Raw genomic sequence first — 24,253 nt, 5'->3', positions numbered from 1 at the left:
TACAAAAATACACAATTGTCTCCTTTCTTGCGGTGTAGTTAAGTTTTTCTGTGATGATTTTGCATGGACTTTACCACAAGGAAAATGCCGTGTTTTGGGCTTGCGTAATATTTAAAGGAGCCAGGTAATTATGCAAGAAGCATTTCTCCTGGTGACAGTTCATTTCTGCAAGTTTCCTTGCAGCTTAGTACATGGATCTCAGTGTCTATCAGACCTCACCTAGCACATCACAGAACGGTGTGCATGACATTTATTTATCAGAGTCTGACATGGGCTTCTGTACTAAAACTCTTCTGTCACTGAAGCTCAGAAAGAGGTAGATTTTAAAAGCATTGCTCTTGCAAAAACGGCCACATACGTGTGCCAGGAAGGGACACGTGTTCAGAATAAGGGGGCGGAAAAGGGGCAAGTTCTAGACTGACCCGCATAACCAGAAATTTTGCACGGGCAACACGGGTATGTTGCCTGCTACTGCTCCTCATGAGGCGAGAGAGAAAGAGTCAGTCTGACACTCTCTCTATATAGGTATCACTCTAGAGGGGCACTTTGAATCAGGGTGGGTTGGGGTTGTGGGGTTCTTATTACAGACGCATTCAGAGGTATTCATAGTAAAACTGATATCAGTAAAGAACTGTAGTCCTTATAAGTGATGAAAAGTCTAACAAGGAGTTGATTTGTACACTCTCAGATTTTAACTTTCCTTCCCTGCAACTAAAGTTATATTTTTAAAGTTGCTTCAGAATTTAACACTTCAAAAGTAAGCATTTGTATAGCCCCATTTGGGTGGAGAGCCTAGCCGCATTTTTTGGTGTGATTATATAGCATGTCAGCTTCATAAAGGGATAGATAAGGAATTCTTTCTAGTTATGCATGAACAGGAACATAATCTGAGGCAAACTGAGATCAGCGACATAGCCAAAGCCAAGCCAAGATTCACAATGTTATAGATTCATAGCAAATTAGAACTGAACAGGTTGTCAAGAGGATATGCAGTTCTTCCTTCTAACGTCAGGCAAGAACCATGGTACTCAAAATCAATCCAGATAGATGTCTATAAAATTTACTGCTGTGGCAGTATATGTGGATTACTGTATTCAAATAAGTGATATTATGCATACATTAAGTGTAACCCTTTTTCCATGGAATGTCTGATATTCCCAAGGGCAAAAGAATTTCTTTAGGGGCTATCTTCTCTGCTACTTACCTAATTCTTCTGTGTTCAAGGGGTGGATTCTTTTCTGTGGGGGGAAGGTTAACCTTCTTGGCCCAGCCAGTGGTGATCTCCCCTGTGTGTGTGTTACTATAGCTCTTTGGGACAGGTACACTTACAAACCAGGCTGGATTCTCTAGATGGTGTGCACATTAAAAGTTTACTTTGATTGATTTCAAAAGAATCAAGAGATGCAAAAAAAATAAAGTGTCCAATTACATCCTTGGTCCTTAGATTTACATGAGCCAGGATTTAACTGAACTCTGCCTCTGTGGATGTGTTCCTCCAGACAGGGGGCTTGAAACTTGCTTAGTCCCTCCATGGATGGGGATGGTAAGGGTCCCCACATGGGCTGGGGTGTTCCAATCATGACTGGATCCCTTATCACAGTACCTGAGGTCCATGATGAATCCCGAACTCTAACCTGGCAGTGTTCTGTGTCCCAAGGATGGAAAGTCCACTGGGGTCTCCAGATGAGCTTCTCCTTTTCTCTCCCTCTGACCCCTCATCAAAAGATAGGTTTAGACCTTCCAGGGAGGAAAGGCCAGGTACTGAAGCTGTCCTTATAGCTTCCAGCTCTGGGTAAAGAAGGGTGACAGAAACAGCTTCCTTCCCTCTGTAGCTACACAAAACTCAAACAGGGAAAACATTCTCTCTTCCTTAACTGGTTACTGTAACCTCTTTTTGAGCTGGGCAAAGAGGTACACAGTTCCCTCCTGACCACCTTGAGCAGGGGATACAGTCTGACAGGAATGGTAAAGGTGAAAACTGCAAAAATCTAGAAAAACAGCAAAAATCCTTACGTATCTCTGTTCCCTCCAGTCCTATCAGAGGCCATGGCAAGGCAGTATCTCTCCCTTCTGTGCTAAGCTGGGGCCTAACTCGGAGAGCCCCTAAAATCACTCCTTCTCCCTCAAAATCAAATCTATACTGCAGTACTAAGGAACTTCCGATTCCAGACAATCTCTGGGGGAGGTGCTATACTGAATGATAGGTCCCCTTGCTGCTGTCTACCCAAGGGCTGGGAGCGAGGGCCATCTAGTTGAGACCTCATAGTCTCTACATAGCATTTTAAGAAAGTGAACAAAACTGCAGTCCATAGGAAGCACAGTGTGCCTAATAGAGATGGAGATACCCTTTACTTCCTGAGGACATTCATGAGGTGATCCCACTTCTAGTTTTATCATACATTGTAAATTAATAAAGAGCCTTCATGGGTGCCATTGCTGCTTCGGCGTTTGTTATGAGTTTGGGAGACAGCATGTTGGATCCTTTGTTTGTTATCTCTGCCTATGGGGTTGTTGCATTGTGAGCGGGCCCTGAATATTCTGTATTGATGCTGATTTGGAGTTTGTAAATTGGCACATCATCATAAATTTAGCCCAAAGTGTTTTATAACATTTATTTCCTAATTCTGCATTACTGATTAGGCGTGCTTATCCTGCTAACTGGACACAGGAATATATGACATGAATATGGTGGAGAATATAGTTTCTCCGTGAGGTCTATTTTCAGCACCACTCAGCTGGATAAGTTCCAATTCATTAGGCAAACTAGTGCATTTTAAATATTCATCTGCTGTTAGCAGTTGTCATTCAGCTAAGTGATGGGAAGGGAATGAGCATAACAGGGAGGAGTTGAGTTAGCTGGGTAAGTTATTTAGCTAACTTTGGTTGCCCCGTAGACCTGTCCTAAAGTTAGCTGGATAAATATATCCGGCTAACTTTAGGATAGCTGCATATATTCAGCTGCATAGCCGCACTGCTGAATCTATAGACTAAGTTACCCAGAGCAGCTGAATGTGGAGCTCTGAGGTCCTCTGTGGTCCTCTCTAAAATCTGTCAAACACAACATTCTCTTCTGGATAAGTGCCCTGGTCTGGCACTGATTTCAATGCTGATGGGGACTGAAGTAGACTGCTTCATTGCTCTGATCACTGCTGGGAAATAAGAATTTTCTGCCAGGGCTGGAATATAAGCAAAATGATAAAGGGGATGGAACAGCTCCCCTATGAGGAAAGGCTGAAGAGGTTAGGGCTGTTCAGCTTGGAGAAGAAACGGTTGAGGGGGGGATATGATAGAGGTCTTTAAGATTATGAGAGGTCTTGAACAAGTAGATGTGACTCAGTTATTTACACTTTCGAATAATAGAAGGACTAGGGGGCATTCCATGAAGTTAGCAAGTAGCACATTTAAAACTAGTCGGAGAAAATTCTTTTTCACTCAACGCACAATAAAGCTCTGGAATTTGTTGCCAGAGGATGTGGTTAGTGCAGTTAGTGTAGCTGGGTTCAAAAAAGGTTTGGATAAGTTCTTGGAGGAGAAGTCCATTAACGGCTATTAATCAAGTTTACCTGGGGAATAGCCACGGTTATTAATTGCATCAATAGCATGGGATCTTCTTAGTGTTTGGGTAATTGCCAGGTTCTTGTGGCCTGGTTTGGCCTCTGTTGGAAACAGGATGCTGGGCTTGATGGACCCTTGGTCTGACCCAGCATGGCAATTTCTTATGTTCTTAAATTTTTCAAAGCTGAAAAGACTCTGTCATAAAATGTCTTGGGCAACTCTGTGAGGAAGATTCAATTGTTTGTCAGACCTTTTTGTCCCCGCAGTCTAAATATGGCTTACATAGCTCCCATTTCTTTGCATTCTTACAAGAACTCTATAGAATGGTCTGAGAGGGACATCAGCAAAGAACACAAATTTGTAAAGGTGGTACAGAGTGTGGGTGAAAGGAAATATGCCATAGCATAGCACAATAGCACATGCTTTGTAAACAACTCCCCCAAACAATGCTAGGAGGTATTCAATAGGGATATTTTAAGGTACTGTATAAAGCTAATATTGATGAGAACTTGAGAGAAATGGTTACACTACTCGTACATAGATGTTAAATGATATCTATGAAACTTGTAGATTCTCCTTTGCACCCCAAATGTCAGCGAGAGCATGGTATTATGTTACATTGACTTTTAACATGCCATGAATGGCATCTTTTTGGGATGACATAATACTGGTTCTACAGGAATGTAAGGGGTATTGCTTCCTCAGAGGGGGGCCATATTATTATTAGGAGATATCTCGGGGGTCTCGGTGATCATTAAAGTTGTAGATCATTTTCTCTGTCTGGCATTACAAGTAGCACATGTCTTTTGCTTAAGTGATTTCAGGAGGCACTAGCCACCCTGAGTTTGTGGCAAAATAGGATGCCTGCTCTCATATAGATGGAAAGTTTAGATGTAAAAATGTCTACTTGTACAGTAACAGATTCTTATATGGTTTCATGGAAAAACATTTTTGGAACAGTTGCCATCAGAATTGGCACAAAATATAGTGAATCTGCGATACTCAGTAGACTGGGGCGTAACGATCTCCAATACTGCTTGATTTCTTAATGTACTTGACTGGCCAGATTTGGATGTTGCTGACTTTTCTGACTTTTACCAGCTAATTTGCCCGGCGTCCCCCTTCATGGACAGCACTTGTGATTATTTATGCGTTAGTATGAATATGTATGTCTGTATGTTTTTATGTTGATCTGGTTGATTAGTTGGGATTTCTATGAGTAATGGTTTGGTTGAAAGATAGTCGATGGATGTGTACACATGTTTCAGGTATGATTCTCTGTTTGTTTCTGTGATATGTGTTCTTTGTCCAATGAGGCTGAAATTTATATATGTACAAAATTGCAATTCTACACATTGCAGGTTGCTTTCTGTAATGTTAGCAATAAGGGTAAATACCTTGTACTTTGTTTAGTTTATTACTTGTGGTATTGTCAAATTTTGATTTTTTTCATGTGTAATGTACATTTTTGCTGAATAAATACATATACATATATATACAAAGAAGTACTTACCCTCTGACAAAGCAGGGCACCATCTCATCGGTCTGTATCCTATTGAACCACGAAGAGCAGACTCCATGGTGTATTGGTCCATCACCATCTGGTAGAGTGAAATGGTGAATCATTAACCCGTTTCCTGGCATTGCCTAATGACATCCTTGTTCTTCCTCTTGCACAAATAATATATTTTCATTTTTTGGGGGGGGGGGGGGGCGATAATTTTTTACCTACAGACTTTACAGTGATTTTCAAAGTGAAAATTACCACAGGAATACTTCCTGCACAGTTATACCTGGCAATATGTGCAGGTAGCTTTCCTGGAAAAACTTATGAACATGTTTTTGAAAATAAAACAATACGTATGTATCTCAGCACTCCTCCGTAACGCCATCCCTAGGAATGTCTTTCCAGTTTGCTGGTTAAAATACGCGCATACAGGCTGTATGCATGTACTTTTACTCACAATTTAATAAAAGCCCATTTCCGCAGATAAAACACTACTATACCTGCAGAAACGGCTTTTAAAATTGCTCTCTTCATGTAAGGGACCAGCAGTACTTGACATCAAAGTTCTATGTTTAAATTACAAAATTATTGACCTCATTTACTAAGCATTTTCCCCATAGAAACAGCATGGGAGAAAAGGCCCTATGTTTGAGTCTTTATCATCATTATTATTATTATTATTAAGTATCAGATGCACCAACACATAAATCGTAATCCATACACAGTATGTTACAAACAATATGTTCTACTTCACATTTTGATTGGTCTACAAAGGTGTTTTCCTTGACAATATTCCATTTCATACTAATATAGTAACTGACAGAAGAAGACCAATTGCTCTATCCAGTCTACCCAATTATTCCTATCTGCACTGAAAACAGGCAGGAGGCACTGGGAAGCCACACAGAAAGCAGGAACAAGGACCAGGCAGGAGAGCCACTGGAAGCCCCCACTGGGGAAAGGGAAACAAACAGACAGGGACAAGGTTAAACAGGCACAAGCAAAACAGGAATCTAGTCAAGGCAAGGTAAAGAACTAGGGTTGCCTCAGCAGGAAGCAGTGGAGACTTGATGATGAGGCAGAGAGATGTGAGTGAGGCAGGCTGTTAAGGCACGGCAGAGCTTCCTCATGTGTGTTTGAGGTCCAGACAGGGAGGAAGATTTCTCTTCCAGGGCCCAGATCCATAGCAACATTTTGATCAAAAATAGTGCTGGAAGTCACTCTTCATTTTTTACAGTTGACAGACCTGAAAAAAACAACAACTTTGCGGCACATTCAGGGGGCAAGTTTCAAACAGCCTGTGTGGTGGCAAAGCATGCAGGCACCCTTACTGCTAACTTTCAAAGAGAACCGAATCGGGTAGTTTCTCTTTAAAAATGAGCCAGTGCATTAAAAGCACCTGCATATTTCTGCTGGTGACTGAGTGGGCTAAAGTGACATGCATCTTTTTGAAAATTGAATGTGCACGAGATGCTTTCCTCCCCTCACCTAAACATGTCCCAGGAACACTTCATTTTAATCTGGTTAAAGGTCTGCACACTATGGAAACCCATGGGGACCCTTAGCTGCGCAGAGGAGGGAAACATTCAGACAGGCCAATGTACCTAGCAAATTCCTACAAACATTACACTTCAATTTTTTTCTACAGCTCAAATTTGCAATTAAAACTAAAAAAGCTGTCACATAACAGATAAAAGCCTTGCGGTGCTTAGGTGACTGTCATGGGTGCAGCCGGACCCGGCTTCCAGCCACTAGACACTGACTTCCCGTGTCCTTCAACATTAGCAGGAAAGTACAGGAGAGAAACAGAACAAGACACATGCTAGAAACCAGGGCCGCTCACAGCCAGCATGTTTGGTTTTTTAAACGGCCAGTTTTAGTTAGGTAACGCATTATTATTGAGCAGCACCTGGAGATGCATAATATTTTTGAACCGCAATGTTTTTTTTTTAAAGAAGCATTTCAACATTTAGTGCCACTATAAGGATATGTGTTGCTATCTTGGCATCAGGAGACCACTGAAGCATTGGACTCATTTTGGGCAAAGAGTTTTACAGCTTGAGCTCGCTCACATTGACCTAGTGGAATACTGGAAAAGGAACTGGGTATCAGAATAAGGGTCTGGAATTGCATCCAAACTTACTGTATAAAAAATATGGACTGGAAAGATCACTTTATAGGTACTGATATCCCTTTCACCCTCCTCCCTTCTCCATAACACACCAGACACACCAATGCAATAAAATGAGATCTCCTTTGAAGCCTATCCTTTCACCTCTTGTGCGATAGGACACCACTGCCACGGTAAGGTGCACCTCGTCGGGGTACATGTCAGGGGAAGAGCTGATGGAATAATAGCGAGGCTGAAGCAGGGGCAGCTGGGTCAGCAGCAGGGAGGAAGGCATCTGGATCGACGAGAACTCCTCCAGCACCTCCACAATGGTTGGGTTTTTATACCATTTCCATTCCTCGTATTCCTGCAAACCCTAAACACAAAAGTGAGGAGCTGGTTAATGAGCCCTGCCCATGTATGAGCACCATCCCTGCCCTGGGCCTCTGGCGGGTTCTTTCTTGTTCTCAGTGTGTTTGCTTCACAGTTGCTGGCACAAAATGTGTTACACAGGGCTGGACAGCATTCAAATGTTACTAAATGTCTGCCTAAAGGTTTGCATATTATGGCCACCGAGGGTATGTATGTTCACGCATTTGAAACTACAGACATTTAAGATGTCTCTTGTATGCAAAACATGGAAATGCCACAAGATGTATGTATAAAAGAAGTATCAAAGAAAACAGCCAGAAGAAATCTGAATCCTCAAGATAAGCACAGAGATAAACAGGGATATGCCACAGGTCAAAAATATCTCTCACATCTCAAAACAATGCCACAAGAAGTATGAATACTTCAACCAATTACTCTTTCTTGCTATTGACCAAGTGCCACCATCTCCGCAGGGAGTGAGTGTGGATTCCTATTGAGTTGTACAGAGCAGAGATGGATTTACGTTTTGGATGTAATATATCCCACATGACTGCATTTTGAAGTGAAGAGTGGGGCTGAGGGTAAACAAACAAGTAGGTGATACTCTTTATTGGACTTACTTAACATTTCTGTGACAAGCTTTCTGGGAGTTAGGGAGTTATCCTCTCTCCATCAGGTCAGTGAAGAAAGAGTACAGTTACACTGGGTGAAAGGAATGTATTTCTTTGACATTTTCTCATGTGTATACATACATTTTGGGGGGGGGGGGTATCATTCTTTGATACATTCATATTTTTGACTTGAAGAAAATATGTGTTTTCATTGTGGGAAGGTCAGTTGCATGAGAGCAGGAGTAGCTGCTGGTGACGGGGCATACATGCATTCCCACCCAGTTTTCTATACTCAATTTTGATATCTTTCCTTGGTGTTTTTTGAGTGAACTTAAATAAAAAGATTATAAGCCTAGTGCCATGTTAGTGCTTTTTTTAAATTTTATTTAAGAGTGATACTACAGGGATTTGCTGGATTATTAAGGCATCTTTAAATATGCTTCCCCTGAATAGGCAGACAGTGCCCGGAGTGCATGAAAATGTCTCTATCTACTGCCTGTCTCTATCGTAGCTGGCTAGCAGACTGACTCTGTTGAAGCAGAGCCACTGATTCAGGTAAGGGCACATGACATTTTGCAGCAGAAGCCTGAATCTGCTTATTCAGATGAGGAGATATTGCTATATTAACAGATGTTTGTGTGCACAGTTTTGAGGGATTTATTGATTTGATTTATATTCCGCTTTTCAGGCACTTCGAAGAGGATTAGATTCAGGTACTGTAGGTATATAAATATCGCTGGAATTTTGTATTGCATCATGTAAAAACAAACTAAAGAGTTTTTCTGGCGCCATTGGAAAAGATGAGGTTAGATATGGAAAATTGCGTTAATTATTGTCCAGTAGCAAACGGTCCTTTTCTGGCGAAGGTGTTGGAAAAGGCGATTGCTGCACAATTGTCTGGATATTTGGAAGAGAATAGAATATTGGATGAAAGTCAGTCAGGGTTTTGTACTGGATATAGAACAGAGACAGTATTGGTTGCGTTGAACGATTTGATCTGTGGAAATCTGGATAAGGGAGAAACGGTAGGGTTATTTCTTTTAGATCTATCAAGTGCTTTTGACTTGGTCAATCATAAGATTTACTACAAAGTTGTGGAGATTTGGGTTTGTGGGGGCAAATTTTAGATTGGATTAGTTCTTTTTGAAAGACTTGATGTTGGAGGTCTTGTGGGTTGCCGCAGGGGTTTCTGCGTTCCCATTACTTTTTAAAATTTTTATGCAGCCATTAGCCAATTAATTAGGAACGGGCCGATTCAGTAAAGTCCGTGGGAGAGCGGACGAACGCCCGCTCTCCCGGCGCACGCACAGGCCACTCGCCTGTGCATGCGATTCTGTGCACTTTCCCGGTGCCGGCAGAAACTAGCGCCTACCTTTGGGTAGGCGCTAATTTCTTAAAGTAAAATGTGCGGCTTGGCTGCACATTTTACTTTCTGTATCGCGCGGGCCATCAACATGCATTTGCATGTTGAGGGCGCTATTAGGTGCCGTGGGTTGGACGCGCGTTTTCCGCCCCTTACTGAATAAGGGGTAAGGGAAAACGCGCGTCCAAGGGCAAGTTAACAGTGTGCTCCATCGGAGCGCACTGTACTGTATCGGCCTGGAAGTTATGTCCTTCAAGGGTTTATTTATGCAGACGATGGGCAATTAATATGCCCATTGGGAAAAGATTTACAGACATCTTTGGGCAAGTTGTAGGTAGGATTAAAGATATTGATGAGTTGGATGATGGAAAATAAATTAGTTTTGAATGAGGCCAAGACAGAATGAATGATCTTTACTATGGCTGAGCTTGACAGAAGTTTTACAGTTGGAAGTGGGTAAGACTATTTGTGTCAATATGTCGGAGATACGTAATCTGGGAGTACAGTAGGATGGTGTTATCTTTTGAAGGTCACATTTCGTTGATGCTATGAAAAGTGTTTTTGAAATTGCAACAACTAAGAAAACCAGAGGTTGGTTGAATTTGATTTTTTTCGGTCAATTATTCAGGTTTGGTACTGCAGATTTTTGATTATTGTAATGGGATTTTGTTAGGGGTGACAATGACAGTGGCTTCAGGTGATGCAGAATATGATTGATGACTAGATTAATATTTGGCTGCCCAAGAAGATTAAGTCCTAGGCCACTCCTAATGCATTTCACTGGCTCCCCATTAGGGAAAGACTTACAGGGTCATTTATTATTTTGCGATGTGCCGGTATCATGTGCAGTAGGGCCTTTTCACATGCGATAAGGCCTTACCGCACGTGATACTGGTCGCATCACGGCAGTTTTATTCAAATTAGGGGAAGGGAAGGAGCGTGGGCAGGGTTTGGGCGGAGTTATCTCCCGGCAGTACTGCGAGCAATAATGTTTTTCACATTATCGTCAGCAGCACCGCAGCGCTGTGGGGCAATAGTGTGCGGTGCGGCCGGCTGCCCACTATCACCCCTCACCCCCCTTTTTTTTTGTCAAAACACCATTCTGCTATAAATATAGCACAATAATGAATTTGCTAACTCCCGCCACAGAATCGCGAAAAATCTGCCAAAGGAAACCAGGGGCTCTGCCTACAATTACATACTGTGGCAAAGGATAGTTTTCCATGCTGCTGCTGCATATACTGTATGAGTACCATAGTATCTGACAAGCATTCTTCTGGGCATAAACATTTTTTTAGCCCATGGCATAGCCATGAATATTTTGAATTTATCTTGAAACTGTAGATTTTTGTTTGTTTTCTTTTCTACTCTTGGTATATAAAGTACATATCTTATAAAAAGTGACATCTTACATTTGGTTGTATTTATATTTCAAGAGAGAGAGGCAGATGCATATACTTATGCGTAGTATGTAAAAGAGTTTCAAACATATGAGCATTTTATTAAGATTCAGGGATTTTGCAGACAAAAAGGTGTTCTATCTTTGAAAAGCGAAGTTAGTGTATAAAAACTGCTTTAAACTTTAGGAGATGCATTTAGTGGGATAGCTTCTAAGTTATCCAGCTAAATACCAACTTTATCTGGAGCACATATTACAAATTACAACCGGCTCAATCATTATGCAGCTATAATTTAGCCAGATAAAAAGGAGGTATTCTGGGACTGGGTAAAGTTATCTGGCCTTATGTGGATATTATGTTATACTCAAAACATAGTAGCGTGTTAAATACAATATTCACTTAAAGGAAAATGCTGAGTGTGAGCCTCCCAACCTGCTTCCCTTCCCCCTCCACCCCCCCCACTCAATATTTAAAAAAAAGACCCCTGCCTCTGAAAACCCTCCAATTGTTTTTTTTTTTCCTTAAAGGACAGATTCATTTCTCAGTTTTAGTGCTGGTCTGCTCCTCCCCTCACCACTCCCGATGCTGAAAAGAAATCTCCCCCCGCCCCCTCCTCTCCCACCCCAGTCCCACCCAACCTTCCCAGCCACCCAATACCTTACTCAATCCAGGGACCCCCCCCCCCCCCCCTCTTTGCAGCACTGGGATTGCGATCCCAGGCATCTCCAGAATGCTGGAAGTGTAAGCCACTGCAGCAGCAACACTGGAAGCGCCTGAGATCGCAGCCGACCCCAACCTGGACACTAGAAATGGGGGCCTCCTGGTTTAATAAGGCACTGGGTGGGATGGGAAACTTCTTTTAGGCATCAGGGGAGAGGGGATGTTGGTGCCGAAAGAGAAATTATTTAAAATAGCAATTGGAGGGGCTGGGAGTGGGGTGGGGGTGGGGGCTGAGCAGTCAGAGGAATTTTTTACTGAGTGTGTGTGTGGGGGGGGGGGGGGGGGGGAGGAAATCAGGCTAAGAGGCCCACAAACAACATTTTTTTTTAAATAGCCATCACATTTAGCCAGATATATACTTTTGAATATACTTGGTTAAGTTCCAAGTTATCAGGCCTCATGAACCTGGATAACTTTAAAACCTAACCGGTTATATTCAAACATAGCTTTGGATAACTACATGTAGCCAGATAACGTTATGCATGTATATTTATTATCTGGGACAAGTTATCTGGCTAACTTTAGCTGAATAATTTGTCCACTTGCTTCCTTTCTGAATATTGGCATATCTGGGATCTTCTGAGTTCTGCCCAGCCTGAGATTATTGGGGGTAGGGAGAGGTTAAATCCTGTATAGACTTCTCTCTTTCTCCATCCCTCTTCCCTTCTCCCCCTGCCCCTGGGAACAACTTTCTTTTAAATGTATTTTCTCTATCAGACATGAAATAGTTTCCAACCTTTGGCGTTTCTGGCTTGATTTTCTGGTTCAGCATCTTTCTTCTTATTCTCTGTCCTTGTCTCTTTTCCTTTCTGTGTCTCTCTCTCTCTCTGGTGTCCTCCTTCCTTTTTCTTTTCTATTTCAGTTCTATCTCTTCCTTCCTTCCTTATCTCTTTCCTTCAGCAGCAGATACTTTGATACTTTCTCTTCTTTCTTTTACTCTCTCCTACTGCTTTTTTCCCCCATTTATTCTACCTGCTCTGCTTTCACGGTTTCTCCTGTCCTCTCTCCTCATCTCCTTCCTTCTACATTATCACCCTGGGTTCCTCCTTCACCTCTGAGTCTTCTCCTTCTCCATCTCCTGCTATAGGGCTCTAAACCCGGAGTTTCTGAGTCAAATCCGGGGAGTTCCCAGATATGAATATTGGCCCCTAGGTACCTACTTTATACTAACAAAGAAAAATGCACGGATTGGTAAGATATGCGATACTCAGAAATAACAGTTCTATCTCATGAGGAAAGGGGGTGCCAGAATGCGAAATAACAGAGAGGGAGGTGCTATGTGAGACCAAGACAAGCCTGTGCTCACCTTGCTTAGGATTTGTAGCCGTTTCTTCTCCTTGTCACTTGTGGCCAGTAAGGCAAACTGCTGCATCAGCAGAGGGGTGGGTGGTGTGGTAATGTCCAGGTAATATTTAAAAGCTTGGAAGATGGTGCAAGGTGGGATACGGTCCTCATCCGTCCAGTTGCTGATAACACCTGTCACAACATGACCCAACATTAAAAGTAAATATATTTAATAGGAGGCCATTATTAAAAAAAAAGTTGAGCCCCTAAATGTATGCACCTAAGTTAGGAACCTATTTTCAGTTGAACTTAAGAGACACAATTTTCAAGCTAAACTGAGGCCTGCTAGTCATTTTCCTAGATTTATGGCCCTAAATTAGGTGTCTAATGCTGAAAATAAGTGCTAAGCACTTTACTTTGAATGCCAATTCTAACTTAACCCTGTAGCCACCAACGTTTTAGGGTATTAAATTTAGGAATATAGGGAAACTAGGCTCCTAAATTAATGCTGTCTGCCCTAGTTAATTTTCTAATGGCTAAGTTAGGAGCCTAACTCCCAAACTAAAGATCCTAAATTCTTACAGGCCGATTTAATAAAAGGTGTGGAAGAGCCGGCGCTCCGAGTTGAGCGCCCGCTCTCCCGACAAGCGCCCAGGCACTTCTCTGGGTTTGGTTCATGTGAGAACTGTAAAGCAAAGCTCAGCAATTTTGACATAACATGAAGGCAAGTGAGACACCCTCTTAGCAAGATAAGAACAGAACCTCATTAACATATTGATTGCGAGTACAGAAACACAGCAAAAAATCTGTCAAAGATGTACAAATTTGAATCTCTTAATTGACTATGGGTTGAAAGTATCTAATACTTTCTTATGGGCCAATTCTGTAAAGTGTGCTGGGCCTTGCGCACTGTTTAACACGGGTTTGGCCACGTGTTTTCAAGGGGCATCTATTACCCCCTTAAACTGTAAGGGGTTTAGCGCCTCAAAAACGTGTGGCCAAACCCCCGGAAAACTAATAGCGCTCATCACGTGCAAATGCATGTTGATGAGGCTATTAGTCAGTCACCCGGCATTCTGTAAGTAAAATATGCGGCCAATCCGCCCAAAAAAGTGTACAGAAAAACAGAAAATACTTCTTTTCTGCACACCCTCTGACTTAATATCCTAGCGATATTAAAAATGTAAAAATATATATATATAAAGAAAAATGTCCTGGCCGGTCCGGTTAGGAGAACGTTGGTTTCCTGAACCCGCTGACAGAGCCACCTCTCCTGGGGTCAAGGAGGTGCTAGGGGCATGTAATTGTCTCTAGCACCTCCTTTTAGCACGACCTCTCATTTAAATATGGGATCGAGCGCCCATTCTCCTGCAATCCATTCTGAATTGGCCTGTTAGAGAATATCAGGTTTCACAAAGTAATAATATGCATAAAAGTGTGTCACACAAAATCAGACATTACTGCTCTCATGTCAAGTATTGCATTGTTTTCACGGTTACTTTGAGTACTTGGGGTGCAGAAAGTATTGAGAGAATGAGGCTGTCTTCTCTTGGGCTGACCTGCTGCAAGAGGAAAGACTGACTGAATTGCCATGGCTGGGCAGCAGGAGAAGAGTTGGCATGTACTGGAGCAGAGGAAGGAGATGTCCAAGTCAGGTGCAGTGGAACCCCGCTCTAATGAAGATACTTAGAATGTTCTGGTACAGCGGACATTTCCTGAAATCCTGTTTCCTTCCAATATATTTTAATAGAATGAGTCACCCAGCAAGCAGTATTCCTGCTCAAGTGAAGACTGGCTCAGCAACACAGCTTAATACAATTTATATAAATGTTAAGTTCTCTGTTCCATACACCACATCTCTGGCATGTGTCTAATCACATGCTGAGTTAAAAAAAAAATGTTTGGACAATTTTCTGGAGGACAGGCCTTTAATAATAATTAGCCAGATAGATTTGGCAGTCTCCACCTATTACTTCTGGGAGTGAGTAACATGGAATAGTCTTTCCTACAAGGATCTAGCAGATACTTCCAAATGACCCAGACTGGTCACTGTTGGACTATTAGGTTTGACAGTTGGACTATTAGGTTTGACAGTAAGGGTACTGGGTAGGGATGTGAATCGTTTTAGGACGATTAAAATTATCGTCCGATAATTTTAATAACGTCTTAAACCGTTATGGAACACAATACAATACAGATTCTAACGATTTATCGTTATAAATCGTTAGAATCGTGAGCCGGCACACTAAAACCCCCTAAAACCCACCCCCGACCCTTTAAATTAAATCCCCCACCCTCCCGAACCCCCCCCCCCAATAACTTAAATAACCTGCGGGTCCAGCGGCGGTCCGGAACGGCAGCGGTCCGGAACGGGCTCCTGCTCCTGAATCTTGTCGTCTTCAGCCGGCGCCATTTTCCAAAATGGCGCCGAAAAATGGCGGCGGCCATAGATGAAAAAGATTGGACGGCAGGAGGTCCTTCCGGACCCCCGCTGGACTTTTGGCAAGTCTCGTGGGGGTCAGGAGGCCCCCCCACAAGCTGGCCAAAAGTTCCTGGAGGTCCAGCGGGGGTCAGGGAGCGATTTCCCGCCGCGAATCGTTTTCGTACGGAAAATGGCGCCGGCCATACGTGTATGGCCGGCGCCATTTTCCATACGGAAAATGGCGCCGGCAGGAGATCGACTGCAGGAGGTCGTTCAGCGAGGGTTCCGGCGCCTCGCTGAATGACCTCCTGCAGTCGATCTCCTGCCGGCGCCATTTTCCGTACGAAAACGATTCGCGGCGGGAAATCGCTCCCTGACCCCCGCTGGACCTCCAGGAACTTTTGGCCAGCTTGTGGGGGGCCTCCTGACCCCCACGAGACTTGCCAAAAGTCCAGCGGGGGTCCGGAAGGACCTCCTGCCGTCCAATCTTTTTCGTCTATGGCCGCCGCCATTTTTCGGCGCCATTTTGGAAAATGGCGCCGGCTGAAGACGACAAGATTCAGGAGCAGGAGCCCGTTCCGGACCGCTGCCGTTCCGGACCGCCGCTGGACCCGCAGGTTATTTAAGTTATTGGGGGGGGGGGGTTCGGGAGGGTGGGGGATTTAATTTAAAGGGTCGGGGGTGGGTTTTAGGGGGTTTTAATGTGCCGGTTTTTCGATTTTTCGATTTTTAACGATTTTTAACGATTTTTCACGATTTTTCACGATATTTTACCCCCCCAAACGGCAACAATACGATTCCCTCCCCCTCCCAGCCGAAATCGATCGTTAAGACGATCGAGGACACGATTCACATCCCTAGTACTGGGTATTTCTGCTGTGCTACAGTGTCAGCATAAAAAGGCAGAGCTGGGGACCATCCCAATCCACCACTTTAACCTTCCTGGGCTGAAACTTAGGACCCTACTTACTAAACATTTTCCCATAGAAACACAATGGAAGAAAACCTTTAGTAAATAGACTCCTTTGATTGTAAGTTCTTTGGGGAATAGCCATTGTGTGTGTGGCACTGTGTACTTATGCTATTACATAAATAATAATTATCTTTATTATTGGCATTCTTTGCATTGGCTATCGTTGGCATTCTTTGCTTTTGTTCTATTTACCTAAAGCCGTGTTCCGCTCCTCCAACAGCTCCACTTTTACCATCTGGTTGGTTGGGGGTGCATCCTCCAGCCGCTCAATCAGGGCAGTGACCAAGTCTTCATGGTTGCCCGGGAATACTCCCAGATGGTCTCCAGCCAGGTACTTCAATTCTTTGTGGTCATTAGTGTGAAGGCGCAAGAAAATTGTTGATCGGCTGTAGAGAAAGAAATGTTATGTTTTAATATTTATCATCTCCATATAATCTAATTACGTGTCCATTTACACAAGTATCCTACAATTCTCCCAGGACTCATGCACCATGTACTCCTGCCTCTTGTTTTGAGGGGGTTAGGACCATTGGAAGTACAAAGTGAGTGCATTACTTTCCTGGAGAGTGCATACTCCCACCTTACACCAGTGCAACCTTCTGACTGTCTTCTCTCCCTCCCTTCTCCCTCTCTGCTTTCCCTTTCCTTCTCCCCATCTCCTGCACTTTTACTTTCCTCCTAGGTCCCAGTCAGGACCAAAAATACATCCTCCCTTTAGTGAGGACCCAGCTCCTGGGCTTCAATGAGGTGGAAGACGCTTCTGATGATGCCTTCTTCCATGCCCTGAGGCCAAAGATGCTGCTGCCTCCCAAGCCAAGAAAATACACTCACCCCTGTATATGTTTTCAGATCATGTTACTGTTTCTTGATTCCCTTCCAGCTTTTATTTCTAATATTTCTGGTTGGCTCCTGTCTCCAAGTATATATTGAACAGGTCCTTCAATAGACACGCCAGCACCTCTCTGAGCTCCTTTAGTATCTTGGGATTAATCTCATCTGGCCCCAGGGCCTTGTCCACTTTCAGTTTTACTAGTTCCATACAAACACTCTCTTATGTAAATTAATTTATATCTACCCCACTCCCATCAATACTCTTGCCAACCAGCAATGGTCCTTCTCCATGGTCTTCTTTTCCTTTTGATGCAACTGCAACATCGCTCCCCACTTTGATAGTGGGGGAAGGGGAACTGGATACAGACAACAACCAACATGGGCCCTGACTTTTATGGTCTGGAGTACTGGCATGCAGACATAAAGGACAAAGCACAGGACGGCTTCTACGGCCAAGACCCAAAGCAAAGAACGTCAAGCAGCATTATCTGAATTTTCAAGAAAACATATGGGAAAAGTATGATAGAGGTGTTTAAAATCATGAGAGGTCTAGAATGGGTAGATGTGAATTGGCTATTTACTCTTTCGGATAAGAGAAGGACTAGGGGGCACTCCATGAAGTTAGCATGTGGCACATTTAAAACTAATCGGAGAAAGTTCTTTTTTACTCAACGCACAATTAAACTCTGGAATTTGTTGCCAGAGATATGGTTAGTGCAGTTAGTATAGCTGTGTTTAAAAAAGGATTGGATAAGTTCTTGGAGAAGTCCATTACCTGCTATTAATTAAGTTGACTTAGAAAATAGCCACTGCTATTACTAGCAACGGTAACATGGAATAGACTTAGTTTTTGGGTATTTGCCAGGGACTTGTAGCCTGGATTGGCCACTGTTGGAAACAGGATGCTGGGCTTGATGGACCCTTGGTCTGACCCAGTATGGCATGTTTTTATGTTCTTAAAAAGCACAGGATGGTTTCTACAGCCAAGTCCCAAAGCAAAGAATGTTAATAAGCATTCTCTGAATTATCAAGAAGGCTCCTTACCCAGTAAAAATGTTGCTAGCAGTAATTTATGGGTTTGACAGTTGCTTAGTTTTGATTGTAAATATTACTACCCTTATCATAAGGCTTGGTGGTAATTGCAAGGAATGGCAGTTACTACCCTTGAGAAAAACATGGGGTATCCTAAACAGAGTGGAAGATAGAAACTATATCCAAGCAAATGAAATGTAAGGGATGTGGGATAGGAAAGAAGCATTATGGGCTATCCTAAAACAAGAAGACGGTGCTTCCATTTACGCTGATGTGGTATACAGGCCCTCGACTCAAATGGAAGAACTGGATAGAGATCTGATCAAAGACATCCAAAAGGTGAGAAAGAAGGAGGAAGTTGCTCATTGGAGATTTTAATGTGCCAGATGTAGATTGGAGTATCCTTTCTGCAGAATATGCAGAATATATGCGCAATACTGAAATAATGGCTGCCTTTCAAGGGTCTCTGTTCAAATAAATGATGAATGATGAGTAGATGAAGGATGGTGTAATACTCGACTTAGTGTTCTCTAATAGGAGTAATGTCTGTAATGTCCAGGTTGGTGCCCACCTGAGCATTAGCTTAGGATCCAGCTGCAGGTGTCACACAGAAAGGTCAATATTCAGAAACCCGACAAGTGGGTAAGTTGTCCTGATAAAAATATGTTCATAAGTTTTCCTGGATATTCAGTAAGATGTATGCACAAAAGTCTGTCACTGAATGTACCTTGAAAAGTTACATGCATATTTTTACCTGGATAACTTTAAGACAGCTATTTTTCCAACCAAACTTGTGTGTTTAACTTTGACTGAAGCGTGCTCAATATGGGCTGATTTTAAAAAGCATTTACATACTTAAAATTGGGATTTACACGTGTAAATGTACTTTACTTGAGTAAGTGGGCTTTTGAAAATTGTTACAATATATGCCATTGAATTGTCCATAGGATTTACCCACATAAAGTGCACTTTACTGAAATATGTGGCTATTGAAAATTGCTACGATAGTATATTACATTTATGTGTGTAACTCTTTGAAAATTACCTCCTCAGTGTGCTCACCTGCTACGATTTAGCTCCCACCCCTGTAATGCCGCCAACACCACCTCTTTTTATCTAGATACATTTTGTCTACCCAATGATTTATGTGCACAAAATAAATACAGTGAGCAGGGAGTGATATTGAAATCTTGGTTTTTGTGCAGGTATCTCCAAATGTTACCTGCATATAAAGCCTTTGACTATTGATCTTGAAATGTCTCTAACTACTTACAACTCTGAGGAGGAAAGAAAGGAATGAGCAGCACTAAATGTGAAAGCTGGAAATTGAAACGTGGCCTACCTTGATTTTGGACTTTGCAAGTTTTGCCGAGACAAAAGACGAGCACCGTAGACTTTCTTTTTGTGAATACTATAGAGACCTGTTGATAAAATTAAAATAAGTACAGTGAAAACAAGAATATCAAGTGTAAATTTCAGAAAGATAGAAGACCTTCATCCTCATACTCAAATCTATTTACCATGAACCGTTGCCATGGATTCTACCACTGAAGTGCACTAGAAATAGGAAGGTTGACACTAGTCTTAAAGAAATTGTTTATTCACTACTATCTCAAAAGCCACATGGACTATCTTGTTTTTCAGCCAGGTGACCCAGTCAGCATCTTCATCACTCTCTCAGAAATCTCTGGCACCACTCATCAGCAGGGGAGAGAAAGGAAGCCTCATAAGCAATCTCAGATGTTCCTCCTCCTCCCCCCACTGAGTCAAGCAGCACCAGCTTCAGCTGTGGGAATGGCATTTTCAGTGCCTCACCCCCACACCTTCACTGCCAATGCTGTACACCTCTAGGCAGTAGGCCTGATGCCTCAGGTCCACAGCAAATGGTATGTTCCATTGGATGCACCTTTAAAAGTTGCAGCAACCAAAAGCTAATAAGGAAGCCCTCAGAAACAATATGAAAATGACTTCACTGCCAAACAGAATGATATCAGTTAAATATCCTATATATAATACATCTCCCAATCAGGAGTTGTATTAACTGTGACGCAAAACTCAAATGTTCTCATCCACTGACAACATTTAATTGTTCTAACTGTAATACAGCTCTCATTAAGAGAAACATTTATAAGTTCTAACTGCAGTAAACTCTTCTTTGGAGAAATTACATTAATTTTCTAAATGTGATCTGTAATACAGTTAATTCAGAGAAACCACTTATCTGTTCTAACTGTGATACAACCCACGAAGAGAGACATAAAGAAAAACCAACACCATGAGGCTCCAGATCAGTGGTCCCCAAACTGTCCTGGAGGGCCACCAGCCAGTCGGGTGTTTGAGATATCCACAATGAATATGCATGAGAGAAAATTTGCATGTTATGGAGGCAGTGCATGCAAATTTTATCTCATGCATATTCATTGAGGATATCCCAAAACCCGACTGGCTGGTGGCCCTCCAGGACAAGTTTGGGGACCACTGCTCCAGATCAATGCAATCTACATGATCATAGACACACTATATCCATACAATAATATCCCCTTCTCCCATGAGAACATAATTACCAGCCAATATTCCTTAGGACTACAACCCAAAGACTAAGCATCTTACATTCTCCAGACAATCTTGCACCATTCAGCCCTCACCTAATCCAATCAGCATGATTGGATCAATACTTCAATCCTGATTCATCGAAGCACAAACTAACTCACAACTCCAATGGCCCCACAACCTTATCACTCTTCATGACACACTCAACAAAATCAACACAATCACGGATAAAGGAAGATACTCTAACACCACCCCATCAAAACTAAAGTTGGCTACCTGGCTACCCAAAGTGGCCAGGTAGCATCTAATACCAATCATACTGGAAGAGAATGTGGAAAAACCAACTAAAAGAAAAATGACTACATGTATGAACTTCAACACCAGATCACTAGTCAACAAATCCCAGCCCATTCATGATCTTCTAATTGAAAAATCTTCATATCTGGTCTTCATAATAGAATTTAGCTAACTGAGAATGAAGGATCTACCCTACACAACATTACTGCACTAGAATATAGAATCAGTCATTAACCTAGGCTACACAAAAGAGTTGGAGTACTGGAATACTGGTTTTAAAAATAGAAACAATACTTTCTGAGAAGGACTATATGTGAAACTAAGACAACACTACAAACTAGGTCTTCTACTTCTGTATCACCCCTCAACAGTCCTAAACAAAATAAATGAAAAACTTATTGATCTACTAACCAATTAGCACTGGGCACACCTCACCTCCTGATATTTGGAGTTTTCAACTGGCATTTTGAGAACCCAAAACACAATGCATCCTCTAACTTCCTATCCTCAACCCATACAATAGGCCTGTAACAAATTAATTGTGCACCTACCTCATTAACTTGCTACTCATGTTCAGCATCATGGAAGTGCATGGATATATCCACAAACTTGGAACCAACCCAATGACTGACTGGATCACTCCATGATCACATTTGAACTCAACATATTGTCAGCCAATAAAGACACAATATCACAAAAACAAACCCATAACACAGAGTGAAAACTGATGCTATCAAATTTAATGACATTCTAAGCACCAAACTAAATACCTTCCAAGAAGACTCAGTTGATAAACTAGTCCACTACTGGAACAAACCTTGTAAGATGACCTTGGACCAAGTAGCATCACTGAAAAATAACCATTCTACACCATGATTTACAGAAAACATAAGGCATTAAAAAAATCTGTTGAAAGCAGGAAAGAAAATGGAGAAAATCTGGAAAACAAGACAACAGAATAGACTGGGCACTATTCATTAAAAGATACAGAAAAAAAATGAAACAAAAATGGTCTACTACTGCAAAACCATAAAAAAGTAAAAACCCTCACCAAAGAACTATTCTACATTATTAACAGGCTCCTGGGCAGCTCCATAACCTCAAAAGAATACACTGAATAAGCCCCTGACTGTAACCAACTCACAGAATATTACCACAAACAAAATAGCCGATATAAAAAAAGAGCAGAAATCATATTGACTGGCTGAGGGTCCTCCAAGACAGATTTGGAAACCATTGTTTTAGAGGAAGGTACAATTGGGGAGACAATGAACCCAGTAAGTAATAATATTCTTTTATAACATATAACATATTTGCAGATATGGTGCTTACATAATAGGATATTAACCAAGAGCCAAATTCAGACTGTTCATGCAATCAGTTTTCTTTGCTGGAAAATCCCCAAATTGATTAATCAGATTGAACAACTTGGAAATTTTTGTTCCATAAAGCCCCACATCTGTCCATAAACGATTTAATCAGGCTCAAAGGAACACATATTTTTGCAGTATAGTTGAGCCTCCATTATTTGTGTGGTCAAATATTTTGAGGTCCATATTCAGACAGCCAGCGAGTGGGTAATTTTTCTGGATGAAGTTCTGACCACATTATTTGGATATTCAGCAGAATGCAGCTGGTTAAGTGTTCTGCTGAATATAGCCAGATACATTTGTCTGTATAACTTTAAGACTGCTGTTCAACATGATCAAACTTACCTGGATGATGTTGAAAATCAGTGTTATCCAGTTAAGTTATCTGGATATTTACACAGAAACACAGAACATGACAGGCAATAAAGTCCATGCTGCCCATACATGTCACCTGCTGAGCTTTATGATCTCTTCCTCTCCCTCAGAGATCCCCTGTCCTTATCCCATGCTCTTTTGAATTCTGATACCTTTCTTGTCTCTACCACCTCCACAAGGAGGCTGTTTCATGTGTCCTTTACTCTTTCCATAAAGAAATATTTCCTTAGATTACTCCTGAATCTACCCCTTTAGCTCTCATGCCATGACCCTTGGTTCCAGAGCATCCTTTCCATTCAGAGGCCTGTTGAAAGTTAGCCCTGCCTAAGAATGCCTCCGATTTATTTGAGTAAGTTTTATAGAGCTGAAAAATTACCACCATCAGAGGTGGTTGGAGCAATGGGAAATTCAAATCCAGTGGTTTGTTCACCAAAGTCCTAAACTTACCCAGACAAACCATTTGAATATGGACTTTTTCCATTCTAAAATGCATTTCTGTTGGGAAGTTTTCTGTGAAATAAGATCATAAGAGCATAACATATACCATGTTGAATCAGATCAGAGGTCCTTCAAGTTCACTTGCCAATCCAGGTCACAAGTACCTGCCAGATCCCAAAGAGTAAATCCATTCCTTGTTGCTCACTCCCAGAGGATAAATGTTTGCTTTTCTAAATCATCTAGTACTATTTCAAAGGGTAAATGACTATTCCCTATTTACCTGGTTCACCCCACTCATAATTTTATAAACTTCTATTATATCCTCTCTCAGTTGCCTCTTCTCTTTTTTGATGGTGATGACTCTGAACAACACAAACAAACTCACTGTGACACTAGAGGATGTAATAACTCAGATTGATAGACTAAAGAATAACAAATCATCGGGCTAGAATGATATTCACCCCAAATTTTGAAGGAACTAAAATATGAAATTGCAGCCCTGTTTATGGTGATTTGCAACCTAAGATTTAAAACAGCTATGGTACGGGAAGACTGGAGGGTGGCCAATGAAATGCCAATTTTTAAAAAGGGTGATCCAGGAAAGTACAGACCTGTGAGCCTGATATCGATGCTGGGCAAAATGGTAAAAGCTATTCTTAAAAACAAAATTAGTGACCAAATAGATAAGACATGGTTTAATGAGAGATAGTTAACATGGTTGTTGCAAAGAAAAGTCTTACCTTACCTATTTTTTTGAAGGTATAAATAAACATGTGGATAAAGGTGAGCCATTTGATATAGTGTATTTGGATTTTCAGAAGCCCCCCCTCCCCCCCGCATGAGAGACTCGTCAGGAAATTGGGAAGTCATGGGATTAGAGATAGTGTCCTATTGTGGATTGGTAACTGGATAAAAGACAGAGAACAGAGGGTAGAACAAAGGAAAGTGTACCATCAGTGACAGTAATTTGAGATATGGCCTCTGGAACCACTATCTGGGAATAACTAGCCCAGGGATAACATTTATATAGAGGTACTGAAGAG

At 41.9% G+C, this 24,253-nt stretch overlaps 1 protein-coding gene across 1 annotated transcript in view; it reads right to left on the bottom strand.

The window, feature by feature from the left end:
• NOS1 (nitric oxide synthase 1) overlaps positions 1-24,253 on the bottom strand; it is a 364,505-nt gene that overhangs the window by 16,167 nt on the left and 324,085 nt on the right. The window contains 5 exon segments of the mRNA XM_029571229.1: positions 5,069-5,156; positions 7,338-7,548; positions 12,945-13,114; positions 16,510-16,703; positions 19,523-19,601. Coding sequence (XP_029427089.1) covers positions 5,069-5,156; positions 7,338-7,548; positions 12,945-13,114; positions 16,510-16,703; positions 19,523-19,601 — 742 coding nt within the window.

This window comes from Rhinatrema bivittatum, chromosome 11, assembly GCF_901001135.1.
Source record: "Rhinatrema bivittatum chromosome 11, aRhiBiv1.1, whole genome shotgun sequence".
NCBI lineage: Eukaryota > Metazoa > Chordata > Amphibia > Gymnophiona > Rhinatrematidae > Rhinatrema > Rhinatrema bivittatum.
This window is presented reverse-complemented; position numbering and strand designations above follow the sequence as displayed.